The 25,965-nt window shown below is 51.7% G+C and overlaps 1 protein-coding gene across 1 annotated transcript in view; it reads right to left on the bottom strand.

Annotated features, from left to right (window-relative positions):
- Positions 1–23,513, bottom strand: part of LOC136524381 (protein MICRORCHIDIA 6-like) — a 40,045-nt gene extending 16,532 nt beyond the window's left edge. Inside the window, exons 1-13 of the mRNA XM_066517779.1 lie at positions 23,404–23,513; positions 21,629–22,654; positions 21,020–21,094; positions 20,860–20,894; positions 20,399–20,477; positions 19,860–19,949; positions 19,700–19,775; positions 5,461–5,539; positions 4,971–5,105; positions 4,158–4,256; positions 3,759–3,860; positions 3,533–3,673; positions 3,162–3,254 (exon numbers count right to left, since the gene is read on the bottom strand). Coding sequence (XP_066373876.1) covers positions 3,162–3,254; positions 3,533–3,673; positions 3,759–3,860; positions 4,158–4,256; positions 4,971–5,105; positions 5,461–5,539; positions 19,700–19,775; positions 19,860–19,949; positions 20,399–20,477; positions 20,860–20,894; positions 21,020–21,094; positions 21,629–22,646 — 2,022 coding nt within the window. The 5' untranslated portion in view covers positions 22,647–22,654; positions 23,404–23,513. The remainder of the gene's footprint in view (positions 1–3,161; positions 3,255–3,532; positions 3,674–3,758; positions 3,861–4,157; positions 4,257–4,970; positions 5,106–5,460; positions 5,540–19,699; positions 19,776–19,859; positions 19,950–20,398; positions 20,478–20,859; positions 20,895–21,019; positions 21,095–21,628; positions 22,655–23,403) is intronic.
- Positions 23,514–25,965: the final 2,452 nt, after the last annotated feature.

Genomic DNA, 25,965 nt, shown 5'->3' with positions numbered 1-25,965 from the left:
CTTTTGGCTTCGTGGCTTAAAAGATATAATTTGGATAGAATTAAACTCTGGAAAGAGTTAATAGATTTCAAGTATGAAACTTTGAATCCTCATGTTCTGCTCACTAGAACTTCAAATGCTTCTAGTTTTTTAAGGGTTTTATGTGGGCAGCACAGGCTGCTAAGATGGGTTTTTTGTGGAAGGTTGGAAATGGGAGAAAAGTTAGGTTTTGGGAGGACACTTGGTTAGGTTCGTCCAGTTTGGCCATACAGTTTTGGCCTATTTACTGGATCATTAATGAGCATGGTAAGACAGTTGCAAAGTTGTGGGATGGATCAACTTTGAAATGCACCTTAAGGAGAACAGTAAGTGATGACCTTTATCAGTTATGGTCAGAAGTAGTTGAATTAGTTTCAACAGTTCATCTTTTGGATGAGGAAGATGAGATGATCTGAAAGTTTACTTCTAAAGGAACTTACTCTTCTCAATCGCTTTACAAAGTCATTAATTTTAGAGGTATTAAGCAAGTGCATGTATCGACTGTTTGGGGGATTAAAGTTCCTCCAAGAGTCCATATGTTTTTATGGCTTTTGATTAATAACAGAACTTTAACTAGGGATAATTTAGCCAAGTGTAGAAAAGTAGAGGATGCAACTTGTCTTTTCTGTGTTGAGAATGAAAGCTGCCATCATTTGTTTTTTGATTGTGCTGTTGCTAGAAGATGTTGGACAGTTGTCTCTAATATCTTAGGAATACAAGTAGGTGGTGACATAGTCAGTATAGGGCAGCTTTGGTTGAGTGACAAAAAGAAGTGTTATTAATATGATAACCGTTGCTGTGTTGTGGTCGATTTGGAAACTCAGGAATGAGCTTTATTTTCAGAGGTCTGGATGGAAAAGTATGGAGGTGTTGTTCTACAAAATCTTGGGCCTGCTACAGAACTGGACAGTTCTGTGCCCGGTAAACAAAAGGGAGCTGCTGGATGGATTCCTGAAGAACCTAAAGACTGCGGCAAGGAGGGTCACTTGGCTTCCCGATATCCCCAGAAACGCAATGCAAAGTTCTTCAGAAGCATGACCACTGCGGCCCAAGATGAAGGTGCTCAGTTGCCTAGGAACATTGTTTTTGAGGCGGCGTCGTCGCCTAGGCGACAAGGCGTGGTCGAGGGCCTAGGCGTCGGGGTCGCCACGACCTCAGCGTGTATGGCGTCCGCCTCATAGGATTAGGCGTCGCCTAGGCGCGAATGGCGTCGGGCGGACGCCTACCACCGCGCCGCGGACGCCGGATGCTGGTCGTAGGGTAAGGGCGCCAAAAAGAGCGCGGCCGCGCGGGGAATCGACCGCACGCCCGCGGGAAACGGAAGAGACGCGGGAAATCGACCGCGCGTGCGCCTCTTCGCGTGGGAAATCGACCGCGCGAGTCATTGACCGCGAGTGCGGGCGAGGGGAGAGGAAGAAAGAAGGCAGCGGACGGACCTCGACCTCCGCTGGGCTGCTACTCTGCTCGTGTCCACCGGCCGACTGCTACTCTGCTTTTCCAAATCTCGTACGACGGGAACTTGGTGAGCGCGAAGCCGGCGGCCTCGTCCCACGGCGCCTCGCTGAAGTCCAGCTGCTGCATCTCCGGCACCGTCGACGATTCGGGGGAGGCGGACGGCGACGGGGACGGGCACGAGGACTTAGCTGCGGACTCGCGGCAGGACGAGAACGCGTCGTCGGAGGACGGCGAAGAGGAGCAGTTGCTGGTGGGGGTGGACGACGACGTGGCAGCAGCTGCAGTGGCGGAGGCGGGCTTCTTGGCGCCCTTCTTCTTGGACGCGGCGATGTTCTGGCAGAGCGTCTGGAACTTGGCGTCGACGAAGGCGTGGAGCGGGCCGCGGGAGGCAGCTGCAGTGGCGGAGGCGGGCTTCTTGGACACCCACTCTTCTGTCTGCTCTGCTCTGCTCTGCTTGAGTGCTTGTACTGCTGCTCTATACTCTCTGCTTTGCCTCCTCAAGCTCTGCTCTGAATCTGAATCTAAATATGCTATGCTAGGCTCTGCTCTGTCTGCTCTGAATATGCTATACTCTCTGCTCTGCCTCCTCAAACATAAGGCTCTTGCTTTCTTTTATGTAGCATCCAGCAGGCACTAGTATATAAAATTCTAGCTTACAACGCCTTACAATATGCGTATGGCGTCGCCTAGGCGTCCGCCACAAACGCCTAGGCGTTGTGAAGGGGGTCGGGCGCCGCGCCTCGCCGCGGCGCCTCAAAAACAATGCCTGGGAAGTGCTCAAGGCTGCTGGTTTTTCCGAGCTTCACCTGATGAAGGATCTGAAACTTTCCTGTGATGTAATAGGGGTGGTTCGTAGTGCTGGTTTTGTGGCTGCTTCTGGAGTTTAACTCTGCCAGTTTTGTTTTGCTTGGTAGTGGATGGTTGGTTGTTCACCGCCTACCAATTGGGTTTGGACGCTCTTTGAGCAAACTGTGCTGTAATCCGTTTGGTCTTTTGATAATATTTGAGAGGCCGGGGCATTATGCCCTTGAACTCTAAAAAAAAGGTAATCTGATTTACATTAAAGCGAATGGAGGTGTGGGTGTATAACCCACCACCCAGCTTTGAGTCCTCTTCAACTAAATCTGGGTACCTATTTCTTATGATTTACAATGCAAGCTAGCTCCTCCTAGGTTGCTCAGTTTTTTTTTTACTTTTGTTTCCACAAAAAGGACTGAACCCCCCAAATTGGCATTTTCAAGGCTCAAACCTGTTAGTATATGCCAACATATATAGTCTTCTCTCTTCTTTAGTTCCTCTCTTTGTGGCCCATGTAGGCCTTATGACCCTTTTGGCCCATACTCTGTAGACTTGTAACCTAGACCTAGACTCAGTGGAACTGGTCAGTGGTCATTCTTCCCTAACAAAACACACCTTTGTACTGGCTAATACTCTGATGAACTATTGGCGTGCCATTTCAAGAGTTCAAATTCCTGAGTTGTCTTGATTATTTTTTTTCCATCATGACAGAATCATACACTCATTAATTTAAGTTTTATAGATTGGCCAAATCTCTGATATAGTCATTGCATGATCCTGTGAAATTTTGGTTCCTAAACTAACTAATGAAAGTGCATGGAAAGTTACAGGACAGAGCAACATGGAAAATTTAAAAAGCAGTAGGCTATATAGTACAATTAAAAATTTACCAGTATAAGACGGTTCTTATGGTAGACACTAAATCCATAGATATCAAGTCGTGGAGCACCTTTTAAGAAGCCAATTGTAGTAATGGCATCAACCTGGCTAAGAATAAGAAAACAAATAGCTGTTAGTGCACTTGCATACTTTCCAGTAATCTAAACAATCTTCATTTTTAGAGATGTGGAAAAACAATTAAGCATAATTTTTTCAACACTAAAAGATATAGCACAAAGCCACAAACAAAACATTCTTTGCGAAAAAAGGGTACAGTTGCAAACTAGTATGAGTTTTCCAATGTACAATCATTTCAAATAGGAAAACTGTGCAGAATAGGTCCACATCCCAGTAGCGCTAAATCGAGTCGGGTAGAACAAACCTCTGTGGTTACTTCAACCTGTGGTCGATATTTGATACATTCACGGTATATGAGATCATTGACGACATAATGTGGTTCAACAGCTCGTCCACACAAGATGATTTGAAAGTTTTCAGGTACATGCAGGTATAGCATAGATGGCTAGATGCATAAACCTGTGAATGTAATGGCCTGTAAGACATTCCAATTAAAAGTTGAAAAACCATATTTACCACATGAAACTTACCCGAAGCGAATATCGGAAACGATTTGCTACATGCATCTGTGTCAAGCTTTCAACTGTATTCCACCCTGGTCGTATCTCCGGTGCTCCTGAGATCAAAATATCCTGCAACACCACATGAAGTTTTCTTTAAGCAAAAATTTATGCACAGCTGCATATAACATGAAAAGGGAAAAACTGAGCAGCAATGAACATTAGAACTATGGCCCATCCTCATTTGTATAAGAACATGATACAGGACCTAGTAGTGTAATTTGTAGAAATCGCAAAAATGTACAACAGTGGAAAATTAACTAATTAGCAACCTTGAAAGCTAAATAAGACAAATAAAGAAGAAGAAAGCATATTTTATAGTGCATTTACAAAGTACAAGCTATTGAAAAGAGAGAATCAAATCTGGACCTCTTTATCAGTTATAAAGTCAAGCTCCATTTCCAATGCATCATTTAACCACAAGTTGAATACAAAGATTTTTGTGCCATGGCACTCCATATCGCTGAACTGTCAAGGACACACATTGGAGTAAGTAGCAAGCTAAGTTAAACAACAGAGCAATCTTTAGCGGTAGTTAAGCAGAACAAATATTTTTAAGATATTCCTCAAGTGGCTAGGAATTTATCCCAAACTTTAAGTTATGCAAAAACAGTAACAGACATACATGTTGGATATTCAATGCACTGATTCTCACCTCTATTTCACTAATATCCGAATCCTCTCATTTATTACAACTGCTCAGGCAATTATAAGTACCCCAACATCAGGAACACATCCTAATTATCTTTTAAGACACATTTGGAAAATAGATAGTAGTACAATTTGTTAACCACATATACCTATAAACTTCTCAAATTTTATGTTCACTTCATAAAAAAAAATTGCACTTTACATGTTGCAATTGCACAACACCGGAACTACTCCTCTGACCAATAGTTAACCTTTGATGTTCTAGGCAACAAGGACCAGTCCTTATCCCTAAATGCTAGTAAGGTCAAATCTCCTTTGTGACAACATAACAAATAAAAAAAAACAATGCATTTGGGAATGCGTAGCAGCTACTAAATCCACATAATTGGCTTTTAATATACTGCTCTGCAATTGATTAATTTTAAAATCACATCAGATATTTAGAAATGGAAGTCAAGGAATAGACAGCATAAAATGGTTATACTGATAAATCCATATAATTGGTTTTAAATATACTGATAGGCAGCTTACTTGATTCAATAGTTCATCTTCTGTTGAAAATGAACACCACTTCAAAAGAGTGGACAGATTAGATAGAAAATGTTTTTCACCGCAGTTCATTTTCCTCTTGAAAGTTGAAGATGAGGCATCCAATTCATAGTCAACCTATGAAGGGGAAAGCCAATAAGTGAGATTTGTTTGGATAAGAAATAGCACGGTACCATGGGGTTGGCACAAATAAACTTATAACACTAAACATAATAATTGCATTGCTGAAGAATGAATTTGTGTTCTTCATAGAAAAGCTATTACAATGGAATGAAATGAAGCAAAGCTAGTTACATCTTAACAATGTTCTCGAACAAAACGTGCTCAATCTTGCCCATGGAGAAATCAGAAGTACATAGTAGTAATTTATTATTTTGTGTACATAGACAAGTTTAGTGACATATGCTACAATTAATAGTGATATATGCTTTCCCTCAGAAATAATGACAAGCAAAAAGTTTAATGAACTAACCGCTGGTACAAATATGTCACTGCAGTTACTTCTCATAAGGAATGTGTAAGACAGCAACCCAATACTTCGTGTCAATCTCCTATCAAGTCAAAACATTACAGATTGTTGTGTTACTGTAAATAACTGAAAACTATACTGAATATAGGTTGGGTTAAGCCAAAGGGCCTCTAGTCCAACTGGTTAGAGCGTCCCAGCGGCACTCCTCAGGTCCTGGGTTCGACTCCCCGTGGGAGCGAATTTCAGGCTGGGGTTAAAAAAATCCCCTCGTCTGTCCCACGCCAAAGCACAGGTCTAAGGAACGACCCTGTTCTCATAGGGGTACGGTGCCGCTGTGTATGGGTAGGGCAGGGGTTCGGGGGTTTTCTGGACCTACGTGAGAAGGTTCTTCTTCTTAATGCAATGCCCGGGGGGTGGCTTTCCCCCCGCAGGTCCAGTTTTTTATAGGTTGGGTTAAAAGCTAGAAATACAAAAGGTCGGCAAAGAGGACAACTTATGTTATCTTTTCAAATGCACAAGCAGAACACTTGATGATAGAAACATTTCTATTAGCTTTCTTTTGCTATTAACATATCTTTTGGTCACATATATTAATTTACTAATCTCGGGCACACTAATTGTCGGGTACCATAAAAAGGGGTCCCATAAGCAAAAACCGAAAAAATCGCTTAGACCTTGTAAAAATCGAAGCTAAGAGACAACTACCGGCAAACCCCCAACTTATCCGAGGCTCGGCTGGACCGCCCGGCCCGCCTCGAACGGTATCCCGACTCACCTGAAGCGGGCTCGGCCCAAAATGAAACTGTAAGGCCTCGGACGAGGTGCCGATTCTCCGCCTCGCTCGAGGCCCCGCACGTAAGGCCTCGGACGAGGTGCCGTTTCTCCGCCTCGCTCGAGGCCCCGCCCGTAAGGCCTCGGCCGAGGTGCCGATTCTCCGCCTCGCTCGAGGCCCCGCACGTAAGGCCTCGGACGAGGTGCCGTTTCTCCGCCTCGCTCGAGACCCCGCACGTAAGGCCTCGGACGAGGTGCCGATTCTCCGCCTCGCTCGAGGCCAGCTCGGCAGCTACCCCGTCACCGCCACCTCGACCGGGACGTCACGTCCAACTAACGCGACCAACCACTCCCGCGACGTCAGCCGAACGACGGCTCGACACAGCGGAGTGACCGACGAGATGGGAGTCGCATCAACGCCATGCCGTCCGCGACAGGACGGGGCAGGGGTTACCGGCCGCTATGCTCGGCACTGTGCCCACGACTGACACCTATGCGGCACTGTGCTGCCTAACCCCACCTGCTCCAAGGACGGCGCGGCGTGGAGAGTCAAGTCCGCGTCCCTGTAGCCTCGGAATCAGCGTACAAGACCAACTACTCCCTCCGAGCCTCGGCTACCCGCTTCCACACCCCCCATAGCCTCGGGACTCGCACCCGCCGAGCCCCCCACAACGGTTCGGCCTCTGCACCGACTGGGCCTCGGCTCTCTACGTTGTCAACATACAGCGACCGGCACGTCGTTCACAGTATGCGCCATGCCCTGCGTCAAGCCATCACAGGAGCTCCCACGTCGCACAGGATCGGATGTGACCGACGCGTCGCTCCAGTACACCGAAGACAAGACCGCTCCATCGACCATGCCGCCACAGTGACGAGCTACAGGGCTCGGGCATACCGCCTCCGCTCACAAAACGCCACGTAGCAAACACATGTATCGCCCCTGTCCCCCCCTTCAACTATAAAAGGGAGTGACCGAGGCCGTTTCTAAGGGACGCACACACGGACAGATAGACGGACGTAGACTCAGACAAACACACACGGACGAGCAACGTACAACGCTCTGTAACTCACACTCCTCCGCATTGCAAGAGATCAACATCTCAAGCAACCCACGCCGCTCCACACAGAGACCGAGGACTAGCTCCCTCTCTCGCCCTGCTTGTAAACCCCTACTACAAGCACCTCGGTGCAAGGAATACAAGATTGCTCTCTCGCCCTGCTTGTAAACCCCTACTACAAGCACCTCGGGCTGAATGTCCCTACGTCCAGTTTATTGCTGCTTGTGTTATTAGCACCGAAAACGGTTCGTAGTAGGGGGTACAAACGATCGAGAGAGAGACTAGTCCCAAGTCTCTGATGGAAGGGTCGAAAGGGGGTCAAGAGCTTGGTAGCAGCTTGACTGTGTGTGTTGTGTGTTGTGCCATCAAAAGTCGGTCCCTCTGTTGGAGGAAGCGCATCCCCTTTTATAGATGAAGGGGACGGCTTTACAAACGCCAGGGCTAAGACGCGTACTCTACCTAGCCTTGTGGCTCACGTCTACCCAACCTGATTACCCATTCTGATGGGTGCGAAAGGATGATAAGCGTCGATAATACTGTTGATACCTCTGCAGAATGTCAGGATGGTTACAGAATGCTGCCCTGCGCAGGGTATGGGCTATGGTATAGTGGTTTTGACTTATGAACCTCGCCTAGCCTTGCTCCGCACGCCTTCTGGTTCCTATGAGTCTCTGTCGAAGGGACGCGGGGTCGGGGTCCGGAGTAGCGTCGTGGGCAAGGTCTTCCGATTTGGTGGACCCAAGGGGTCGGGAAGCGAGCGCCGGTCCCTTGGGTCCATAACGTGGTGACGGTATATCCGTCATTCGCGGAGATCGCAAATCCTCTTTATCTTCGTCGGGTTCCGTGTCCCGGAGTTGAAGGCGACGCCTACAACTCTACAGGGCGAAGAACACGCACCTGCAATACTTTTCAGGCTCTGATACGCCCGGAAGGGTCTAAAGCACCCGTCCCGTCGTTCCCTGGCAGTACCTTTCCTGCCGGGGAGCAGGGTATGGTCCTTGAAGCCGTGGTTGACCCGAACGTCTTGTCTTGCCCTGTTCCCATCACCATGAGGGAACGGGGAGAGGTTGTCAGGCAAGACGAAACCAGTCCTTATCCTTTGGGCGAGACCGAGCCCGCCCCTCGGGGGTCGGGCGAGGCGGAGTCTATCCCTCAACCCTCGGGCGAGGCGGAACTGTCCCGAAGGCGTCGGGTGAGGTGGAGACTAGCCTTCAGCCCTCGGGTGAGGCGAGGCTGGCCCAAAGGCGTCGGGCGAGCTGGAGACTAGCCCTTAGCCCTCGGGCGAGGCGGGGCTGGCCCAAAGGCGTCGGGCGAGGCGGGGCTGGCCCAAAGGCGTCGGGCGAGGCGAGGCTGGCCCAAAGACGTCGGGTGAGGTGGAGACTAGCCCTTAGCCCTCGAGCGAGGCGGGGCTGGCCCAAAGGCGTCGGGCAAGACGGAACCAAACTCCCGTCATTCGGGTAAGGAACGTAGCGGCGCCCTTGTCCGTCCAGAAATTTTTAACGTTCGATGGTTATTGGTTTCACCTTCTGGGATACCCCGGTATTAGGTCCCGACAGAAATACAATAAAAAACGATTAAAAAGCGTATACGCATAAGTACTTTAAACAAGGCCTCGACGGCCACAAGCGTTATGGTACAATAATGTAAATCCTAATCCAGTTACATGGCCCCTTTGACCCAGGTCAAGACTCCGGATCGCCAGCGTCGGCGGACGGCATGGGGGGAACCACCTCCTCTTCGAACAGCTTGGCCAGCGCCGTGCCAGGGGCCTCAGCCGCCTCTACCAGCTTCATGACCTCCTCCTCGGCCGTCTCGTCATCATCGGCCACGACGTAGCCGTCGCTGACGGCCTCGAGGTCGATGCCGGCGTAGTGCGAGGAGACGACGGCCAGGGCGCGCTTGACGCCCGTGTGCAGCGCCCCCCGGAGCCGCTCGCGCACTTGGCCGCTCAACGCGATCAAGCGGCTCCCAAGGGAGCTGCCCGACTCGACCCCCCCCCCCCCCCGACCTCCAGGGCCTCGCAGGCGGTACGGGCGGCGCTCTGCAACGCGTTGTGCTCCCCAATCTCGACCTCAAGCACCGCCTGCACTTCAACGGAGGCCTCAGCTGCCCGGGAGACCTTCTCCAACCCTGCGCCAAGACAAGCAGGATGGGGTTAAGCACAAAAGGAAATAAGCCGAACAGGGGCGCACCCCTACAAGACTCACCATCGGCTTTCTCCCTCCAGTTTTTGACCTCGACCCGAGAGGTCTCGGCCGCCCTGGAAGCCTCCCTCTCCAGCTCTGCGTCACATCAGGGAGTTAGGGGTCGAACGCAAGAAAAGCAAATAAAACAAGGGGCGCGGTTCAACAGGACTCACCCTCGGCCTTTTCCTTCCAGGCCAAGGCCTCGACCCGGAAGGCCTCGGCCACCTTGAGGGCCTCCGCCAGGGCGCCTTTCGTCAGCAGGTGCGCGCCCTGCTCCGCCCCCAGCTGCCCGGCGGCGGCCTTGGCAGAGACCTCCAATTGTGCGGCCCGGGACCTGAAGGCGTCCCGCTCGCCGGCCACCCGGGTCAACTCCTCCTCCAGCTCCTTGATCCGCGCCGCCAAAGGGGCGGCCTGCTCCCGAGCCGTGGCCGCCTCAGCCGTCATATCAGCACAGCGAAGGCGGAGGTCCTCCACCTCCTCGCTCCGCGCCGATAGAAGCTCGTTGGCATGGGCGAGCATGTCCTTCTGCCGCTGGAGCTGGTCCCAGACATCCCTCTCCCACCGGAGGAACATCGACTTCCCGAGGGACCGGGCCTCGAGCTCCTGGATAGGCAAAACAGGGGTCAAGCACTGCGAGAAAACTCGGAAAAAGACGACACCGCACGAGAAAAAAAGGCGCGCACCTGCGCAACCCCGGGCAGATCGTCAACCACGACGAACAGCGCTGTCCGCAGCGACCGCTCCGCCAGCTGGCGAAATTGCTCGAAGGAGCCCCAGCGCCCCCCCTCGGACGCGTCCTCAAGGGCGAACAGAGGCTCCCCCTCAGGGTCGTCCCGGCTCCGCCACAAGACACGCAGGTGATCCTACCCGCGGGGCTCGGGTTGTACCCACACGAGGGCCGAGCTTCCCTCGTGGCCGCTCCGCGGTGCTGGCCGCCTCGGCATCCACCACCTCCTTCCCCCGGGAAGTATCGTCGGAGGAGATCGAATGGACCTCCACTTCCCGGGCGCCCTCCTGCAACGGCGGCGGGTCTTGGACCGAGGGCGGTACTGAAGCTTGTCCCGCCTCCGTCTCCGCTTCCTGGGCCGCCGGCTCCGCCGCTAAAAGGTCCTTGTTTGGTTTTGGTAATTGAGTGACAACTTAGGTGGACTAATTGTGTTTATATGAGATACACAGGTGATTAGTCCACAGGTACATGTGTATGAGCAACATATGCCATGGAGGTGAAAATGGCTTGGAGATGTTGCAAAGCTCACACATGTGATGATGAAGGAGCTTATTGCACATGAGACATGACATTGAGTCATGTGATCAAGGTGGAGAAGATCAAGACAAGACTTGGCTTGATGGACCGGTTGCAAGCGTGAAGAGCAAGTCGAAGGCTTTGGAATGATGGACCGCGTGGCGGTGAAGCTTGAGCAAGACTTGACGCCGATGGACTATGGCAACGGTAAAGAGCAAGTAAAGTCAAGATCGATGAACCAATATGATCACGTGATGATATGAAGTGGATCATATCATTGTTGATCGTGTTGGTGCATGTGTTGCATCGACGTTGGAGGAGATGGAATGGAATGCACAAGGCAAAGGTATAACCTAGGGCATTTCATTTCACCGGTCATAGGTGTGTAGAGAAGTTTATAACCGGGTTTAGGATAGATGGCCGTACTATCAAGAGAGGCAAACTTGTTTGCATATTGGTCATCTAGTGCCACTCGAGTGATCTAACTTTGCATTGTCGCTAGGATCGAGTGGCGTGGCAAGTTGAGTGGCTAACATCCTTTGGGAAATGATTGTGAAAATGCTAACACACATACACATGGTGGTGTACACTTGGTGGTGTTGGCACATTGATTCGGCGCTTTCGGGAAAATGGAATACCTATTTTCTATTGCGCCGGATGCAAATTCTTGTGGTTGGCTCATTGGAGCAAGGGTGAAAAAGTTAGAAGTGAAAACGCGTTGGTCGCGAAGACGCTGGCATCGGTCAACTGACCGGACGCTGGGTCTGAAAGCACCGGACGCTGGCAGGCTACGTCCGGTCAGGCTGACGTACGATGACGCAGAAGCTGGAGTGTGACCGGACGCTGGGCTGCGTCCGATCAAGTGTGACCGGACGCGTCCGGTCGAGGTCGGTACCTTACTGGAAACGACCGGACGCTGGGGGTTCAGCGTCCGGTCAGTTGAAAGCTGCTGCGTCCGGTCAAGTCAAGTGACCGTTGGAACCGGGACACGTGGCCGTCTGTGGGCGACCGGATGCTGAGGTCCAGCCTCCGGTCAACACGACCGGAGCGTCCGGTCGGCCCGACCGTTGCCCAGTGAAGGGGTAACGGCTAGTTTAGCCCTTGGGGCTATAAATAGAAGTGGCCTTCGGCCATGGCTGGTGCTGAGCACCTTGGGGGACTTTGTGTCCATGCTTGAGAGTGCTTAGGAGTCCTCCATCTCACACATACTTGATAGCGATCATCCGATTGTGTGAGTGAGCGATTCTAGTGCGATTGCATCGTGAGGTTACATCGAGTGGCACTAGGTGATCGAGTTTTAAGCCGGTGGTGCTTGTTACTCTTGGAGGTTGCCATCTCCAAGACGGCTTGGTGGTGGTCTCCGTCGAAGCACGCAAGAAGCTTGTGCGGCGCTCCGGAGAAGTGCTTGTGAGGGGCATTATGCTCGCCCCGCGGGAGCCGCGAAGAGCAACTCTAGTAAAGCGTGTCATTGAGCTACCCTCACTCAAGGGGTAGGTTCTTGCGGCGCCCGACGTGCGGGCTTAGCGGGTGATGCTAATTAGCCGCCGAACCACCAAGTGAGCGGTCGACACAACGGAGACTAGCGTGTTGGCAAACACGTGAACCTCGGGAGAAAAATCATCGTGTCAACCTTTGTTCTTCCCGTTGGTTTGTATCCCCGTTACACAAGCTTGCAATTACTTTCATATACATTGAGCTTGTGTTGTTGCTTTAGTAATTAGTTAGTTTGTGTAGCTTGCTAATTATCTTCTTGCTTGTGTAGCATAGAAGTGGCTCCCTTGCGTGGCTAATTTGGTTTTAGTAACCTTGTTAGTCACATTGCTTAGTTTGTGTAGCTAAGTATTTGCGCTCTCTAATTAGGCATTGGTTGCCTTGTTATTGAGTATTGCTAGTGAGCTTTGTTAGCTTTGTGCTTTTGCTTACTAGCATGTGTAGGAGCTCCCTTGTTGCTTAAAATACTAGTGATATAGGTTTGTGTAACCTTGCTCCTAGAATTGTTTAGGAGAGCTCTAACTAGCTCGGCACCTTTGTTGCATACTTGTAATCTTTGCAAGGTGCTAGTGAACATATATAGTGGGGTATAGTCTTGGCTAGACCGATAGTTTTAATTCCGCATTTGTATCGGTTAGCCGACGTGATTAAGTTTAGAAAAGACTATTCACCCCCCCTCTAGTTACCATCTCAACCCTTCAGCCGCGCCCACGCCGGCCTCCCCCACCTCGGCCTCGGTGGTCCCGGGAGCTCCGGCCTCCGCCACCTCGGCCTCGCTGGTCCTGGACGCCCCGGCCTCCGTCGCCTCGACCTCAGAGGTCCTAGGGGCCTCGGCCTCGCCCTCAGTGGCCTCAGCGACTGAGGGCGCCTCGGCCTCATCTGGCTCCAGGGCCTCGGCCTCGCGGGGCGTAGGCGCCTCCTCCCCCGCTTGCTTCGTGGCCGCCTCGGTAACCTCTCCTTGGGCGTCCGGCTCCTTCGGGTCGGCCCTGGCCGAGGCCGCGCCACGCTGTATGGCGGCCTGCGCCTCCACCACCCATCGGGCGGTGGAGCTGGTGCTCACCTTGAACGCCTTACGTGGCGCCAAGGCGGGCGCCTCCGCCTGACGCTTCCGGCTGAAGACGAGATACTTACGTGGTCAGCATACGACCAAAGAACGAACGGAAGATGCTGCAAACTCCACTGACAAAACACTTACCTCGAGCGGGGACACAACACCTTCTGCACTGCGCCCCTCGTCCTCTGCAACGGCGGTGGCGGCGACGGTGGCACGGCCCCCGTGTCCGTCGGTGCCGGCCGGCCCTCGCCGGACCCCAGCGCCACCTCGACCCTCTGCGGAGGCTGTTGGGCCGCCTCCTCCGTCGCCTGCTCCACCTCCGCCGTCGAGCCCACCGGGCTAACGGCGCGCTTCCCTAACGCCCGTGCCTCGGTCGCGTCGGCCTCGGCCCCGGGGCGGGCGATCGCCAGCCCCGAGGCATCCTCTCCTCCTCCTCCGGGAGACGCCGGGCCGCTCGCCGACGCCCCGGGCGCAGCCCCCCCGACGTCGGGGAGATGGTCCAGGAGACCCCGCCCCGCCTCGCTCTCGTCATCACCGCCCGAAGAATCCGTCGACGATGGTGACGGAGACGGCTCCACCGGGAGACCGCCATGCCTCTGCTACCGGCGGCGTTTCTCCAGCTCGTCGCGCTCAAGGTTCTTCCTCTTACGCCTTGCCTCCTCAACGTCCTTCCGCTTCTTCTGCGCCTCGGCATGCGCCCTGTTCACCGCCCGCCGCTCTGCGTCCTCGGGAACGGGCGGCGGAGAGGCTCGCACATCCCTCATCCCCTGCGGGAATGTTGAACGCAAATAAGGGAACAGGAAAATGCAAGAAGCAAGGAGGCCTCGGGGGCAGCGGCGGCACGTGACTCACCAGAGAGATGTACCCCCGCGTCAGGCGCATCGGGAACGGGGACAGACCACTGCTCCTCAGCCGCCCCTTCACCGTCTCTCTCACCCGACGTAGAATCTCCTCGTCGGAGAGGGCGACGGCAGACAACCGGACGCCATCGATCGGCTCATCCGGTGTCATCTCGAACAGGCACTGTCGCTGAGCCATCAGCGGCAGCACCCGCCGGCGGTGGAAGGCCGCCACGACCACAGCCGCCGTAAGGCCCCGGCTACGCAGCCTCTCCAGCGCCTCCAGAAGCGGCCGCAGCTTGGGCTGATCAGCCGTCGGAACGCCGTACCTCCACTTCTCCGGCTGGCTCTCCACGACCCGCCCGGTATAGGGGGGAAGTCCGCCGTCGTCATTGCGGAGATAGAACCAGTTGTTGTACCAGCGACGGTTGGACGACGCGAGCTGGGCCGGGATGTAGAGGAGCTGCCGGTCTTGGCGCACTTGGAGAGTGCAGCCGCCGGCCCTCATCGCCTTCCGCGTGCCCGCCGTGCCCGTCGGCTTGGTGGTGAGCCCCGCCCGAAAGAGGTGGAGCCACAGCTCCTAGTGGGGGGCAATGCCCAGGTACCCCTCGCAGACGGCGACGAAGATGGCCGCCTGCGCGATGGAGTTGGGGTTGAAGTTGTGGAGCTCCACGCCGTAGTAATGCGGGAGCGCCCGCATGAACCGGTCCGCCGGCAGGCCGAGACCGCGCTCGTGGAAGGCCACGAAGCTCACGATGTAGCCGTCGCGTGGCCTCGGCTCCGGCTCGCCCCCCGGAGCAATCCACTCCAGTCTGTTGGGGTCGGTAACCGGGTGGAGGAGGCCGTCGTCGACAAGCGACTACAGCGTCGCCGGGGACACGTCGAACGGACCCCAAGGGTCCGCCTGGACAACAACAGCGCCGCCGGCCATGGATGCGGTGGAGAAGGCGGCTACGGTGGTAAGGCGAGCTCTCGCTATCCCTCTCTCTCTCTCTTCCTCCCCCTTCTCCCTTCTTCTCTCCGGCGCTCTCTGTTCTTAGCAACCGCTCGAGGGCAGAGAAGTTGAACGTATGCAGGCAAGGTAAGGAAGGGAAGGGCGAGGTTCGTCACGTATTTGTGAGGGAAGGGGGCGAAACGGACGGGCGACAAAACCGGGGAAGTTTCCCTCAGATCTGGCGCAGTTAATCCGGATCCGATTAAACCGCCCACGCATCCACCTTTTCTTTATTAAACGCACACCGCAGACATCGCGTTGCATCCGACCGTAGCGACGGCAGGCGCCGTTCCGTCTCCCCGAGAAACCGCCTCAAAAGGCGCGCCCGCCGTTGTCAGTCGATGGGAAGGTAATATCCCCCACCCGATTCCTTTCAGACTAAGGAACTGGGCACCGAGCCCGTTACAGTCCAGGGGATCGAAGGCTGGGCTCCCGAGGGTCTCGACGGCCGCCCCAGGACAACAAAGTCAAGGATGAGTATAGACAAGTCCGTACATGGCCGAGGCCCGAGCAAGCGATCGCTCGGGATGCCCTAAGTCGTGTCCAAGACCAGCAGGGAGGTCTCTGAATGGGATCCCACCGTAGAGAGGCACCGAGCCCCCGGGGCCAATCGAACGGCCCTGGGACCCACTAGAGAAGCCCTCTGTTACTTTTGGAGTGCGTCTCTGGACCACTTGCCGACCCCTATCGAATGGGGCACAGGCCTCCACTTGGACTTACCCGATAACAGCTTATCAGAGGTGTCACCACCGAGGGTAGCCTGGCATACTCCACCCCTCCTTCCAAACGAAAAGGATGCGTGAGGGCTGCACAAAAAAGACAGGGAAACTCCTGATCGCCCTCTTGCTCTGCGCAGAGGCTCGGGGGCTCTTCCTACATACACGCCGAGGCCCAGCAACCCGAAATCGCACTTAGGGGCTCGGCAAAACGCGATAAAGGGCACCGAGCCCGTTACGGTCTAGGGGTTCGAGGGCTGGGCCCCCGAGGGTCTCGACGGCCGCCCCAGGACAAGAGTCAGGGATGAGTATGGGCAAGTCCGTACATGGCCGAGGCCCGAGCAAGCGATCGCTCGGGATGCCCTAAGTCGTGTTCGAGACTAGCAGGGAGGTCTCTGAATGGGATCCCACCGTAGGGAGGCACCGAGCCCCCGGAGCCAATCGAACGGCCCTGGGACCCACTAGAGAAGCCCTCTGGTACTTTTGGAGTGCGTCTCTGGACCACTTGCCAACCTCTATCGAATGGGGCACAGGTCTCCACTTGGACTTACCCGATAACAGCTCACCGGAGGTGTCACTGCTCGCGCCCACCGAGGGTAGCCTGGCATACTCCACCATTCCTTCCGAACGAAAAGGATGCGTGAGGGTCGCACAAAAAAGACAGGGAAACTCCTGATCGCCCTCTTGCTCTGCGCAGAGGCTCGGGGGCTCTTCCTGCATACACGCCGAGGCCCAGCAACCCGAACTCGCACTTAGGGGCTCGGCAAAACGTGATAAAGGGCACCGAGCCCGTTACGGTCCAGGGGTTCGAAGGCTGGGCCCCCGAGGGTCTCGACAGCCGCCCCAGGACAACAGAGTCAGGGATGACTATGGGCAAGCCCGTACATGGCCGAGGCCTGAGCAAGCGATCGCTCGGGATGCCCTAAGTCGTGTCCGAGACCAGCAGGGAGGTCTCTGAATGGGATCCCACCGTAGGGAGGCACCGAGCCCCCGGGGCGAATCGAACGGCCCTGGGACCCACTAGAGAAGCCCTCTGTTACTTTTGGAGTGCGTCTCTGGACCACTTGCCGACCCCTATCGAATGGGGCACGGGCCTCCACTTGGACTTACCCGATAACAGCTCACCGGAGGTGTCACTGCTCACGCCCACCGAGGGTAGCCTGGCATACTCCACCCCTCCTTTCGAACGAAAAGGATACGTGAGAACCGTACAAAAAAGACAGGGAAACTCCTAATCGCCCTCTTACTCTGCGCAGAGGCTCGGGGGCTCTTCCTGCTTACACGCCGAGGCCCAGCAACCCGAACTCGCACTTGGGGGCTCGGCAAAACACGATAAAGGGCACCGAGCCCGTTACGGTCCAGGGGTTCGAAGGCTGGGCCCCCGAGGGTCTCGACAGCCGCCCCAGGACAACAGAGTCAGGGATGACTATGGGCAAGCCCGTACATGGCCAAGGCCCAAGCGAGCGATTGCTCGGGATGTCCTAAGTCGTGCCCGAGACCAGCAGGGAGGTCTCTAAATGGGATCCCACCGTAGGGAGGCACCGAGCCCCCGGGGCCAATCAAGCGGCCCTGGGACCCACTAGAAAAGCCCTCTGGTACTTTTGGAATGTGTCTTTGGACCACCTACCGACCCCTATCGAATGGGGCACGGGCCTCCACTTGGACTTACCCGATAACAACTCACCGGAGGTGTCACTGCTCGCGCCCACCGAGGGTAGCCTGACATACTCCGCCCCTCCTTCCGAACGAAAACGATGCGTGAGGGCCGCACAAAAAAGACAGGAAAACTCCTGATCGCCCTCTTGCTCCGCGCAGAGGCTCGGGAGCTCTTCCTGCAACCAAGCCGAGACCCAGCGACCCAAACTCGCACTCGTGGGCTCGGCGAACGCGATAAAACCCCTCGCTCAACATGAGAAAAGCCCCTGGAGGAATAAATCCACTCCTCCAGGGCCTCAGGGGCTACACCCAGCGGGTGCGCTCGCGCGCACCCACCGAGGCCTCGAGTACGAAATACCATCCCGCCAGGAGCTGCCACGACCCAAGTCTCGTCAAAACCTCAGGAAGAGCGCTCCCACTCTCCCCGAGGCTCGGAGGCTACTGTCGGGTACCATAAAAAGGGGTCCCCTAAGTAAGAACCGAAAAAATCGCTTAGACCTTGTAAAAATCGAAGCCAAGAGACAACTACCAGCAAACCCCCACCTTATCCGAAGCTCGGCTGGACCGCCCGGCCCGCCTCGAACGGTATCCCGACTCACCTGAAGCGGGCTCGGCCCAAAATGAAACTGTAAGACCTCGGACGAGGTGCCGATTCTCCGCCTCGCTCGAGGCCCCGCACGTAAGGCCTCGGACGAGGTGTCGTTTCTCCGCCTCGCTCGAGGCCCCGCCGTAAGGCCTCGGACGAGGTGTCGTTTCTCCGCCTCGCTCGAGGCCCTGCACGTAAGGCCTCGGACGAGGTGCCGTTTCTCCGCCTCGCTCGAGACCCCGCACGTAAGGCCTCGAACGAGGTGCCGATTCTCCGCCTTGCTCGAGGCCGGCTCGGCAGCTACCCCGTCACCGCCGCCTCGACCGGGACGTCACGTCCAACTAACGCGACCAACCACTCCCGCGACGTCAGCCGAACGACGGCTCGACACAGCGGAGTGACCGACGAGATGGGAGTCGCATCAACGCCATGCCATCCGGGACAGGACGGGGCAGGGGTTACCGACCGCTGTGCTCAGCACTGTGCCCACGACTGACACCTATGCGGCACTGTGCTGCCTAACCCCACCTGCTCCAAGGACGGCGCGGCGTGGAGAGTCAAGTCCGGGTCCTTGTAGCCTCGGAATCAGCATACAAGACCAACTGCTCCCTCCGAGCCTCGGCTACCCGCTTCCACACCCCCATAGCCTCGGGACTCGCACCCGCCAAGCCCCCCACAACGGTTCGGCCTCTGCACCGACTGGGCCTCGGCTCTCTACGTTGTCAACAAACAGCGACCGGCACGTCGTTCACAGTATGCGCCATGCCTTGCGTCAAGCCATCACAGGAGCTCCCACGTCGCACAGGATCAGGCGTGACCGGCGCGTCGCTCCAGTACACCGAAGACAAGACCGCTCAATCGACCATGCCGCCACAGTGACGAGCTACAGGGCTCGAGCATACCGCCTCCGCTCACAAAACACCACGTAGCAAACACATGTATCGCCTCTGTCCCCCCCTTCAACTATAAAAGGGAGTGACCGAGGCCGTTTCTAAGGGACGCACACACGGACGAACAGACGGACGTAGACTCAGACAGACACACACGGACGAGCAACGCACAACGCTCTGTAACTCACACTCCTCCGCATTGCAAGAGATCAACATCTCAAGCAACCCACGCCGCTCCACGCAGAGACCGGGGACTAGCTCCCTCTCTCGCCCTGCTTGTAAACCCCTACTACAAGCACCTCGGTGCAAGGAATACAAGATCGCCCTCTCAGACTGGACGTAGGGCACCTATTGCCTGAACCAGTATAAACCTTGTGTCTCTTTGCATCACCATCCGGGATTAGGGGCACGCAGTACACTTTCACTAGTCGGTTGGGGGCTTGCCGGTCCAAAACACCGACACTAATCAAGAACCTCATCTTTAGAGCTAAAAACTGAAAAAAAAAACTGGAGAGTATAGTTGGTAACCACAGGTCAGAAATGTGTGGTTTTGTGAAATAGAAACAATGAAATGTAGTTCATTTTATATAGTTGACTGCAAACAAGTAAACTTATCATATTTACTCTTTTTTAGCCCTTTGCATGATTTAAAGGCAGGGTAATGAGCTGTAACCTAATACTGTTGCCATCAAGTAATATGAGTTTGCTGATGCCACAAAATGAATATAGAAATGAGGCAATGTTAAAGTTAGACTAACCTATCATCTTTCGTGCATGTGAATACAATAGCATCTGCCCCAAGCCTCATCGTGCTAGTTTTGAAGCCATTTCCATCTATTACATGTGACTATTCAAGTCAGTAAGTGTAATATATAGCAAATGGAACAAGCAGCACAAAGCATTTTCAAGAATCATTACATTGCCCAATGGATGAAGTGGTACATTTCTGGGAGAATCCAAAGCTCATACAGTGTCGAAGAGATTTTGGACTCATGCCGCCTCCATTGTCTTGAATACAGAACAATAAGAGTAAGTAAAAACCAATATGAAGAAGGAAGATGGTAAATAACTATATGCTATCTTTGTTTTCATATACTTGCCACAAGCCAGTGCACAAGTACCTAAGTAATCATTTTTAAGTAAATGTTCCCATTCTTAAGGACTGGCTTTCTTGTTTTTAGCCTTTGTACAGTTCCTTTTTTTTTGTTTTGTACAGACTTATATCTATAAAATGAGTTCAGTAGGGGTGTTCAGTGTTCCCCTCCTGGTTTTCTCAAAAAAAAGAAAAAAAAACATCCGTCCTCCAATAGCATCCCATGCTGTCATGAATGCAAAATGAGGCGACAAAGGAAAAAAGAACAAGTTTTACAGAGGAATTTGGAAAACACGGACTAGGATTGTGAACGTGTTTAGAAACAAAAATGCCATGTGAAACAAAGGGACCAAGGCAGTATTACCTTCTATTACCAACGAATAATCTCCATCAGGAGAATGCTTCATCTTGTCTATCTTCACAAAGGTTGCCCCATTGCTCACCTAATCCATTTGCTCGAGTAAAATAGAAGGATAATAAAGACCAGAAGGATCCATTTGCTCAAGTAAAACAGAAGTATAATATAGACAAGGAAAAAAATAATGAAATCAGAACTGCATTTCAGTGCGTGCATCTAATGGAGGCCTATCTTCTCGTTTTGTGATCTGTTTGCCATGGCAGTTGTATAGAATCTTATCTTTTGAACTCGCTGTTTTTGGATGTAATGTGGAACTATCCTGGTGTTGGGTTTAGAGGTTCTCTTTGTGGTTGGGTAAAGGCGCTCGTTTGTAAGCTGGTAACCCCAGCAATACTTCTGTTGCTTTCAATAGAAGCTGAGCTATAAGCCGTTGGTCTAAAAAAATCAGTGCAAAATTTGGATCATACCTCATCAATTGCGTTGTCAAGCAGCTCTGCAATAGCTGTATAACAGAAATTAATCAGTACCATCGCTAGCTTGTCTAGATCTCCACAATTAATAGCACACAAATGCTCAAGCAAAATCAGGAGAAGAATGTTGTTTTTCAGTGTTGTCAGTATGACTTACCACCAAATGGCCATTTATGTGAAGTAGCATTAGAATGAAGAAACTTGGGGTGAATCTGTAAGCGGTTGTGGCCATCTACAAATGTAAACCTCGTGCATCAGAAAAAGAAGGTGAAAGAAAGAAAAAAAAAGGCGGGTGTAAATGGTAACAGGGTTATCAGAACCACACCCACTCCTGGGAAAACTACAACCTGACTAAACCAGTTGGGTTTCCCTCCCATTATGTTGGCATGGCAAGATGGCTGCAACTTTCTCACCATTTATATTTATATTATATTAAAATACAGATGATACTTTTGATCTAGTGGTTTTTTTCTTTTTAAAAGACAATAAACAAGGCTTATATATAACTCCCATTCTATATTCCATGTATATATAATTCATATGTTCCTTTTATGAATTCATGATTTGGTTGAACAGTGTGGAGTAATTGACTTTGTCTAACGGTCTCACAGAAGTGGTGAGAGTCACCAATGTATGGAAGGCGAAGGGCAATCCACCTTAGCCTGGAACAATGTGGGCTTTAAATAAGACTGATATATTTGATTTATTTTTATTGGTTCAGTGATAAATAGACTGATGGGCTTGAAAAGGAAGGTTCAGAAAATACTGTTGAGAGCAGCTTGAGAAGCTGATCCATAATCTCCAGCTTTCCAAAATTGCCGGGGAAATGGTGTTGCAGTAGACACATTGAACAATCCAGTTATCATGTGTCTCCCTTGTGTACTTGTCAAGGATGTGGTAGCTTCAGCTGAATTTCTCAACAGCGCAGCCTCTTGCATGCTACCACCTGCTGCTAGAAACTCCTGCCTTAGTAATGTTGTTGTGCACTGAGCTTTATGAGATCCCTGCCACTGCAGTGCTGTTGTGCAGTGAGGAAAATCACCTTGTGTGTCATCTGCAATAGATTCCTGCCTCTGTTGTGTTGTTGTACACTGGACAGTGTCACCTTGTTCATTGTCTGCAGTATGTTCTTGCCTCTGTAATGTTGGTGTGAACCAGGCAGCATCACCTTGTCCATCATGTTTTTGTGTCTGTAATGTTGCTCTAGGTTCTTGCCTCTTCTGTAATGTAATGCACTGGACAGCATCACCTTGTCCATCATCGGCAGAAAGTTCTTGCATCTGTAATGTTGTTACACACTGGGCAGCATCACCTTGTACATCATCTGCTCTAAGTTCTTGCATATGTAGACTTGCTGTGCACTGGGCAGCACCGCGTTGTCCACCATCTGTTTTAAGTTCTTGCATCAGCAGTGTTCCTGTAGAGTGGACAGCATCACTTTGACCATCATCTGCTCTAAGTTTTTGCACCTGTAGTGTCTCTGTGAACTGAGAAGCATCGCCTTGTCCACCACCTGCTCCAAGATTTTGCATCTGTAATGTTACCGTGCACTGGGCAGCTTCCTCGTGTCCATCATCTACAGTGAACTCTTGTTTAAGAAATGATGCGCCCTGAGCAGACCCTCCTTGTTCGTAAGCAATATGCCCTTCTTCAAAAATGTCATTGTCACTAGTCAAGTCAAAAAATTCTGCCTTCACATGAACACCTTTTCCATGAACATTGGGTTCTTCCGTGACAACCACCTCATCATCATCACTGGACACATAAACAATGTCTACTATCATTGCTTAACCTGAAACGGCAAAAAGATGTGAGCAATGGAGCACAGCAAAGGGAAAATGCAGAACAATCACAAGGCCATTTGCATGCAAACAACAAGCACATCCCTCCCTCCAATCTATGCCAACCGTAAAATTTGGAAGTTCAATTTGGGAATTTGACTCATCATTGGGCTAGCAGATGAATTTTGTGGCACAGATTGAATTTTTCTTCATCTGTTGTAAATATTGTAACAGCAGAAGTAGTAACAAAGTAGAAACCATAGACGGAAGTTCAGAGCTCCATGAAAATGCCTAATGCCTGGCCCCGCAGTAATTGATGTGCTGATAAAATGTAAGTATTATCTCAAAATTAATCCACCAAGGAATTCACCTGAAAGACACGCCTCCTTTGTTTCTTTTATTCTGGATTGGGATTGAAAGAGAGGCCTTTGCACAAGTTAGGTGCCGTGGAGAAGGCAACGGGGGCACAAGGAACCCGTGACTGATTGCGCGAGATTATCACACCCCAAAACATAGACAAAACATACATAGATGATCCGGAGCGAGAAATCGTACGCGCACGCACCACACACATAGGGGGAATCCGAGACCTAAATCCCAACAATCGGAGCACCAAACCCATATCCAAAAACGAAACCAATAATCACCAAAACAAAAAGAAGGGTCTCCGAACCCTTACACACATTACAGAAAAATGTAAAGAACACCAACGGGCTGGAGGCACAGAACCAGGCGGGAGAGACAGGGGAGATGTAAGTACCTAGAATGGGGCTGCTCCACGGAGAGAATGGGAGATTGATGAGAGCCAGTGCGCGAAGAACGGGGTTTTCTGTTGCAGTAGCAGAGGCGGCGGTGGAGAGGGGGGTGGGGACTCGGGGGTTTGCTCTGATCTTTCTGTTTCCGATGCTCTTTAATTTTCGAAGAGAGAGAATCAAGGCAAAGTTTTTTTTTTGGTTTGTTTTCTGGTGGGAAGCGATAAGATATTTATTTATTTTTGAAATTGGAAGCGATATGATATGACCGTAGTGCGCGGTGGATAGGCGGTGTAACCAGGGCGCCGGGTGTACGTCTGCTCTACAGCTGGTATACACTTTTACCTGCTCTTTCCCTACTGTAGCCTGTATGTAACCGGTGGAGAATCTTTACGACTGTAGAGAGGGCGAGCGACGCGTGGTGGTCCTATATTAGTGTCGTTCAAATTTTTTTCAAATTTAACTATATTTACATAAAATATTAGTAACATTTATGTCTTTAAATAAATTTATTATAAAAATAAATTTGACGATCTATCTAATAATACCACTCTCTCTGTCTCTGAAAGAATAGATTTCCAAACTAAAAATTTGTGCCTCAACTTCTAGACCCTCGTCATCTATTAGACTCATTTATTTTATCGGAGTTTCTAGCGGTCAGGTACCCATTTAGGGCAACAGGGCATGATTGGGACCTTTGCTAGCTGCTCGCCTAGTCTCGCATAGCAAGAAAAGTTGTTTGGTTGTCTCTCACCTTGCCTGTTTGTCCGGCAAGCTTGCCCACCAGGGCGAGGAAATCCTTGCCAGCCCAAGCGAGCCAAATCAGATCTCTTGTCTAGGCAAGGTTGGCGCGCCCACTCGTGCGCTCACGTGGGCAGCCACCGCCAAACCGGTCTCTGTGATGCCAAATTGGAGACGCGGCCACCAAATCAGAAGTCCGCTGCCACCAAATCAGACTCCGCTACCACTGAATCACCCTGTGCCGCCACCGAATCGACATCTACCTTGCCGAACCGATCTCTGTTGCCGCTGAATCGGAGTCTAAATCGACTTTCCTCGATGCTGGTTCAAGTTCACAATGTTGAATCGTTCCCCCGTGGCCATCAAATTGGGCTGCGCCATCACCGAATTGGACCTCCGTTGCTGCCGGATTGGGCTCCGCTTGAGCTGCAGTGCGAGGCAAGGCGAACAGCGGCAAGAGAACCAAACGCCTTCCACGATTGCCTTATGAGCAGGCTAGGCGAGGTGAGGTGAGCGGGTTAGGCGAGGCGAGCCGCGTCAAAAGTTCCAAACACACCTTTGTTCCCCTTTATACATCATGCTCCAATGGTTGATTTAGTGGGTGCAATACATTATTGAAAACAACAAAACTCATTGCTCCAGCTTCTCGTTAAGTGGCGAGTACAGTTAAAGTTAAGAAGCTTAATACTCCATCTGTCTTAGGATATAAGGCACGGACGTATTTCAAAAATCAAAATTTGTTATTTTTTATCAGTAATTTGACTAATAATATAAAAAATTTATAGTACAATAGTAGTAACATTAGATTTGTGTTTACAAATACCTTCTGATGGCACTTTTGTTGTTGCCATAAATTATATACAATAGTACTTTCTCCGTTCCAACTTATAAATCGCTTTGATCATGCATAGCAAAATGAATGTACCAAAAAAGTTAAAACGACTTATAATTTGGAATTGAGTGAATGTAAATCAACGGTTAAAGTATGATCTTGAGATGGAGGGGGTAAGGGGTAGTAAGGTCTTCCTCTTGTGTGCTAATTTGTTCTAAACTTGCTACAAATCTATTTTTTTCAGGGACATAGGGAGTAATTATATACCATAAATAATATTTTTTATATATTTGATCAAAATTAAGTTTATTGAACTTTTCGGGAAGCGAGAACGATGGTTAAAAATGACAATGGGAGTAAGTAGGATTCAAAATGCTTGGAAGCTACCGATCCTGTGTGGCGCTGCTCGAAGTTTGGCTCCGACTCTATCGACACCTTTGGCATTAATTGAAACTAGAAGCCGCACTACATACAGACAGGAGAAGTATTTTTGGATGTTGAGTAAATGAGCCGAAGCCATTTTAGCCATATAGGCATGGAGGCCGTACCAAACACGCTCAAAGGATGGAGCAATGAGTACGAACGGCAGTGTGGTACCCACGACCCATTAGGTTTTAGTTCATTGGAGTATGGGCGTAGACTATTTATTTGGCAATGCTAGTGTCCGGACGCCCCCTCCTCCCTGCTCCCCACCACCTCCAACGCCGCCCTGCCCGTTGGCTACCTCGCCGGCGACATCACCGTCGCCCACCCACCCCCGCCGCTCCTTTCCTGCCCTTCCAAATCCCAAACTCGACAACTTACTACTTCCTCCCTGCTGCACCACCACCTCGGACGCCGCCTTGGGCACCGTCCACCCCCGCCACTCCTTCCCCGCCCTTCCTAATCCCAATCCTAGCGACTTACCTCCTCCTTGTAACACCCCTGGTGTTACGCACCTATTTAGCAATAGTTTAAGACTTAATAAAACCTGATAATTAAGTTTTTCTATGCTTGG

The sequence above is a fragment of the Miscanthus floridulus genome, chromosome 18 (assembly GCF_019320115.1).
Source record: "Miscanthus floridulus cultivar M001 chromosome 18, ASM1932011v1, whole genome shotgun sequence".
Classification (NCBI taxonomy): domain Eukaryota; kingdom Viridiplantae; phylum Streptophyta; class Magnoliopsida; order Poales; family Poaceae; genus Miscanthus; species Miscanthus floridulus.
Note: the sequence above shows the minus strand (reverse complement) of the source record. Positions and strands in the feature narration are given on the sequence as shown.